This window comes from Lipotes vexillifer, unplaced genomic scaffold, assembly GCF_000442215.2.
Source record: "Lipotes vexillifer unplaced genomic scaffold, Lipotes_vexillifer_v1.1 scaffold234, whole genome shotgun sequence".
NCBI lineage: Eukaryota > Metazoa > Chordata > Mammalia > Artiodactyla > Lipotidae > Lipotes > Lipotes vexillifer.
In genome coordinates, this window is record NW_006782612.1 from 1447582 (window position 1) to 1454347 (window position 6766).

Below are 6766 nucleotides of genomic sequence, written 5' to 3' on the forward strand. Positions count from 1 at the left end.
GAATGCCATTATATTTTCTATGCAGCACTTTAATTACCTTCAGCCATTCAGAGCCTAGATCATTTCAAGCCCTGAATAGTAGGCTATTTACATGGGTTATAATCTCACTGAATTTGGTTTCTTTGGTTATAGAGGATAATATGTTCAAGCTTTGCTTATATTGTCTGTTCTTCTGAAAAGGATAATCACATGGTTAATGATTCTGCGTCTCCGGACAGAAAGAGCATGCAGGCAGGAGTTCTGAATCCAGGAGGACACCAGGATTGGAAATTTCATGTTATCTAAAGTGTAGCTGGGTAATTGACCAAAGCCACATGCTCTGACTGAGGAAAAGGCAACAAGAAAGCACCACCTAGAAAAAGTGCTCAGGTTCGGGCAATTTTTAGTGACGGACCTTCCTAAGGCTCCATCCTGGATTCTCCTATAGGACTTTGCAAGGTTTTGTGTAAAGTCATTAGTCCCAAATTGTGGACTTTTATAACAGATAGAGCTCATTTCCAGATGGGGATGCTGCAGGGGGGACCATTTCTCAGTGGGTGATTTCCTTATGACATTTGAGATGCAAAATAAACCCCAAGCTATGCAAAGAGCTTGGATGACAGAATGGGAAATTTGCCTACATCAGGCTTTTCAAAACACCCTAAAAAGACTTCATAAAGAAGCTGGCATTGAAGTTTAGGAGGGTGACATTCAAGGCAAAGGAAACAGCATGAGAAGAGGATTCAGAAAGCAGGAAATGGTGTACTGACGCTAGACGGCAGGGAATGAAAGAGCAGAGGGATTGAGAATGTGGGATTAGTAGGAAAAACCCTGGAGGTGAGAATGTAGAAAAACAAAACAAAAAAAAAAACACTCATAGCACAGGGAGCTATATTCAGTATACTGTAATAAACCATACTGGAAAAAAATTTTCATCTGTAAGTACATGAAAAATATTTTACACTCACTGCTCTTCAAACAAAAACACTGAAATAATAATGATGAGGTATAATTTTTTGCTTTTTAAATTGACAGAATTTTAAATGATTGATCCCATAGGCTGTTGGTGAGAGTGTAAATTGGGACAAACTTTCCATACAGCTGTTGACAGTAACATCAAAATTTTATATACACACAAGCATAAGTATGCTCTTTGATCCAGTATTTCCTCTCCCCTTAATATATCCTGGGGGAATAATTAATGATATGAACAAAAATTCAGCAAAAATATTTATAACAGGAAAATATAAGAAAGGAAGTCCACATCAACCAACAGGGCCTTCGTTAAATAGATTCTGGTCCCGGCATTCAGAGGAATACGATCCACTCATTTAAAATACTGCTGCCACTGTGCTGTACACCTGAAACTAATCCAACATTGTTAATCAACTGTACTCCAATCTAAAATAATAATTTTAAAAAAATTAATCTTAAGAAAATGAATAAATACTGGTGCAGGAGAGCATCTCACCTCCTCTCCTAAACCACTGAGGTGTGTGTATACTGCCATTTATATCCAGGTCCCTTACAACAGTGACTTGGGGGCGGCCCTCTACCAAGAGAGGAATAGCTGGATCTACAAAGGGGGACACTTTTGGAAAATATTTATATGCAAGAAAAAAAGCATGGAAGAACATAAAGCAAGATATTAACCACTTTTCTCTGGGTGGTAGTTCAACGGATAATAATTCCTTCATTTTGTTTTCTGATATTTCTGTTTTTTCAATGAGTACATGTTAATCATATAATTAAAATTGTTTTCTAAATAAAAATGGACAAAATAGATTAACTATTGCCTTCTGTTTATTCAAAAAATAGAAAACAAATATTTGTAAAACTTGTATACACTCATTTTTGAAGGAATTGGGCACTGTGGGTATTTTGTGTCTCAAAAGTATAAGAACCATCAGACACACTTGAAACTAAAACAACATTGTAAATGAACTACAATTTTAAAAAGAGAGGAGAAAAAAAGACTATAGAAGAATAAGTACCAAAAAAAAAAAAAAGCATCAGACAAATAGTCACTTAAAATTGTTGACAGTTATTGATTTTATCAGCGACTGACTTTAACCTCCTTCTTTTTTTAATCCTAGCAGAATTGAATTTAATCATTTCCTGATGAAAGAATGCAATTTCTTTTTTTTTTAACTTTTTATTTTATATTGGAGTATAGTCGATTAACAATGTTGTGATAGTTTCAGGTGCAAGGCAAAGGGACTCAGCCATACATATACGTGTGTACATTCTCCCCCATACTCCCCTCCCATCCAGGCTGCCATATAACATTGAGCAGAGTTCCCTGTGCTGTATAGTAGGTCCTTGTTGGTTATCTGTTCTGAATATACCAGTGTGTACATGTCAATCCCAAACTCTCTGATTATCCCTTCCCCCAGTCCTTCCCCCTGGTAACCATAAGTTCACTCTGTAAGTCTGTGAGTCTGTTTCTGTTTTGTAAATAAGTTCATTTGTATCATTGCTTTTTAGATTCTGCATATAAGGGATATCATATGATATTTCACTTTCTCTGACTTCACTCTGTATGACAATCTGTAGGTCCATCCATGTTGCTGCAAATGGCATTATTTCATTCTTTATAATGGCTGAGCAATATTCCATTGTATATATGTACCACATCTTCTTTATCCATTCTTCTGTCGATGGACATTTAGGTTGCTTCCAGGTCTTGGCTATTATAAACAGTGCTGCAGTGAACACTGGGGTGCAAGTATCCTTTTGGACCATGTTTTTCTCAGGGTATATGCCCAGGAGTGGGATTGCTGGATCAGATGGTAGCTCTATTTTTAGTTTTTTAAGGAACCTCCATACTGTTCGTCATAGTGGCTGCATCAATTTACATTCCCACCAACAGTTATGAGGGTTCCCTTCTCTCCACATCCTCTCCAGCATTTATTGTTTGTGGATTGTTTGACGATGGCCATTCTGACTGGTGTGAGGTGATACCTCATTGTAGTTTTAGTTTGCATTTCTCTAATAATTAGCGACGTTGAACATCTTTTCATGTGCCTCTTGCCCATCTGTATATCTTCTTTGGAGAAATGTCTATTTGGGTCTTCTGCCCATTTTTTGATTGGGGTGTTTGTTTTGATGACATTAAGCCTCATGAGCTGTTGGTAAATTTTTGAGACTAATCCCTTGTCAGTCACATCATCTGCAAATATTTTCTCCCAATCTGTGGGTTGTCTTTTTGTTTTGTTTACGGTTTCCTTTGCTGTGCAAAAGCTTAACGAGTTTAACAAGCTTTTCTTCTTTTTTAACTTCTTTATTGGCGTATAATTGCTTTACAAGGGTGTGTTAGTTTCCGCTTTATAACAAAGTGAATCAGCTATACATAAATATATATATCTCCGTATCTCCTCCCTATTGTGTCTCCCTCCCACCCTCCCTATCCCACCCCTCTAGGTAGACACAAAGCACTGAGCTGATCTCCCTGTGCTATGCGGCTGCTTCCCACTAGCTATTTTACATTTAGTAGTGTATATATGTCCATGGCACTCTCTCACTTCATCCCACCTTACCTTCCCCCTCCCCGTGTCCTCAAGTCCATTCTCCAGTAGGTCTGCATCTTTATTCCCATCTTGCCCCTAGGTTCTTTATTTTTTTTTTGGAATTTAGAACCTTGAACCCTGTCATTGTCATGTGACCATTTTTTTAAACATTTTTATTGGAGTATAATTGCTTTACAGTGGTGTGTTTCTGCTTTATAACAAAGTGAATCAGTTATACATATACATATATCCCCATATCTCTTCCCTCTTGCGTCTCCCTCACTCCCACCCTCCCTATCCCACCCTTCTAGCTGGTCACAAAGCACCGAGCTGATCTCCCTGTGCTATGCGGCTGCTTCCCATTAGCTATCTATTTTACATTTGGTAGTGTGTATATATCCATATATACACTACCACTCTCTCACTTTGTCCCAGCTTACCCTTCCCCCTCCCCATGTCCTCAAGTCCATTCTCTAGTAGGTCTGTATCTTTATTCCCGTCTTGCCCGTAGGTTCTTCATGACCTTCTTTTTTTTTTGGATTCCCTATATATGTGTTAGCATACGGTATTGGTTTATTTCTTCCTGACTTACTTCACTCTGTATGACAGACTCTAGGTCCATCCACCTCACTACAAACAACTCAGTTTCATTTCTTTTTATGGCTGAGTAATATTCCATTGTATATATGTGCCACATCTTCTTTATCCATTCGTCTGTCGATGGACACTTAGGTTGCTTCCATGTCCTGGCTATTGTAAGTAGAGCTGCAATAAACATTGTAGTACATGACTCTTCTTGAATTATGGTTTTCTCAGGGTATGTGCCCAGTAGTGGGATTGCTGGGTCGGATGGTAGTTCTATTTTTAGTTTTTTAAGGAACCTCCATACTGTTCTCCATAGTGGCTGTATCAATTTACATTCCCACCAACAGAGCAAGAGGGTTCCCTTTTCTTGACACCCTCTCCAGCACTTATTGTTTGTAGATTTTTTGATTATGGCCATTCTGACCAGTCTGAGATGATATCTCATTGTAGTTTTGATTTGCAGTTCTCTAATGATAATGATGTTGAGCATTCTTTCATGAGTTTGTTGGCAATCTGTATATCTTCTTTGGAGAAATGTCTATTTAGGTCTTCTGCCCATTTTTGTATTGGGTTGTTTGTTTTTTGATATTGAGCTGCATGAGCTGCTTGTAAATTTTGGAGATTAATCCTTTGTCAGTTGCTTCATTTGCAAATATGTTCTCCCATTCTGAGGGTTATCAGCAAAGGAAACCATAAATTCTTGTTTATGGTTTCCTTTGCTGTGCAAAAGCTTTTAAGTTTCATTAGGTCCCATTTGTTTATTTTTGTTTTTATTTCCATTTCTCTAGGAGGTGGGTCAAAAAGGATCTTGCTGTGATTTATGTCATAGAGTGTTCTGCCTGTGTTTTCCTCTAAGAGGTTGATAGCGTCTGGCCTTACATTTAGGTCTTTAACCCATTTTGAGTTTATTTTTGTGTATGGTGTTAGGGAGTGTTTTAATTTCATACTTTTACATGTACCTGTCCAGTTTTCCCAGCACCACTTATTGAAGAGGCCATCTTTTCTCCACTGTATACTCTTGCCTCCTTTATCAAAGATAAGGTGACCATATGTGCGTGGGTTTAATCTCTGGGCTTTGTATCCTGTTCCATTGATCTATATTTCTGTTTTTGTGCCAGTACCATACTGTCTTGATTACTGTAGCTTTGTAGTATAGTCTGAAGTCAGGGAGCCTGAGTCCTCCAGCTCCGCTTTTCGTTCTCAAGATTGCTTTGGCTATTCGGGGTCTTTTTTGTTTACATACAAATCGTGAAAATTTTTGTTCTCCTTCTGTGGGAAATGCCCGTGGTAGTTTGATAGGTCTTGCATTGAATCTGTAGATTGCTTTGGGTAGTAGAGTCATTTTCACAATGTTGATTCTTCCAGTCCAAGAACATGGTATATCTCTCCATCTATTTGTATCATCTTTAAATTCTTTCATCAATGTCTTATAATTTTCTGCATACAGGTCTTTTGTTTCCTTAGGTAGGTTTATTACTAGGTATTTTAATCTTTTTGTTGCAGTGGTAAATGGGAGTGTTTTCTTAATTTCACTTTCACATTTTTCATCATTAGTATGTAGGAATGCAAGAGATTTCTGTGCATTAATTTTGTATCCTGCTACTTTACCAAATTGATTGATTAGCTCTAGTAGTTTTCTGGTGGCATCTTCAGGATTCTCTATGTATAGTATCATGTCATCTGCAAACAGTGACAGCTTACTTCTTCTTTTCCAATTCGGATTGCTTCTGTTTCTTTTTCTTCTCTGATTGCTGTGGCTAAAACTTCCAAAACTATGCTGAATAATAGTGGTGAGAGTGGGCAACCTTGTCTTGTTGCTGATCTTAGTGGAAATGGTTCCAGTTTTTCACCATTGAGGATGATGTTGGCTGTGGGTTTGTCATATATGGCCTTTGTTATGTTGAGGAAAGTTCTCTCTGTGCCCGCTTTCTGGAGGGTTTTTATCATAAATGCGTGTTGAATTTTGTGAAAGCTTTCTCTGCATCTATTGAGACGATCATATGATTTTTCTCTTTCAGTTTGTTAATATGGTGTATCACATTGATTAATTTGCATATATTGAAGAATCTTTGCAAGGAATGCAATTTCAACTGACCTGTTTTTTGCACCTTGGTCAGCATTACCAAAATCCATTTTCTGCTTGTATCGAATTGTTCTAAAATATTTAGTGGAGATAGGTTTTAAACATATCCACCTCTTTTTTCTATACTAACACATATTCGCATGGCTCTTCTGTTGTATAATTGTGTCAACAACTAGAAAGTTCCATTCAAACATGGCCATTATCCACCCGTAGCTATTTCTGTCACTCTTTAATGGAGTATTAGCAGCAGCAGATAAATAAGACACTAAAAAAAGCAAACGACTTTCAGATTCTTAATTTACACATACAGTGCATTTTAATTTTTAAAAATAGCTCTGCTTTGAATGTAGCACTTATCCCAGTGATGAGGTCTCATACAGAATTGATAGGCAAAATTCCCTCTTCTGAGTAAGCTGCAGCTCAGAACTAAAAGGCCAAATTCTCCATGACAGGGCTGTCTTTAATAAGCTGAGAATCATTTACATTAGTCACAGAGAAGATGTTTCCAACAATTACTCTCTTAGATCCTGCTTTTCTGTATCTCTAACAGCCCTGCTTTGGGTGAGTACTAACTAAATTGCTTAGAACCTTCTCTTCAAATATTCCTGCT

General features: G+C 37.6%; 1 protein-coding gene across 1 annotated transcript in view; it reads left to right on the plus strand.

Annotated features, from left to right (window-relative positions):
• The first annotated feature begins 6151 nt into the window (after nt 1-6151).
• Nucleotides 6152-6766, plus strand: part of LAMB4 (laminin subunit beta 4) — a 114488-nt gene continuing 113873 nt past the window's right edge. Inside the window, 1 exon segment of the mRNA XM_007455346.1 lies at nt 6152-6185. Coding sequence (XP_007455408.1) covers nt 6152-6185 — 34 coding nt within the window.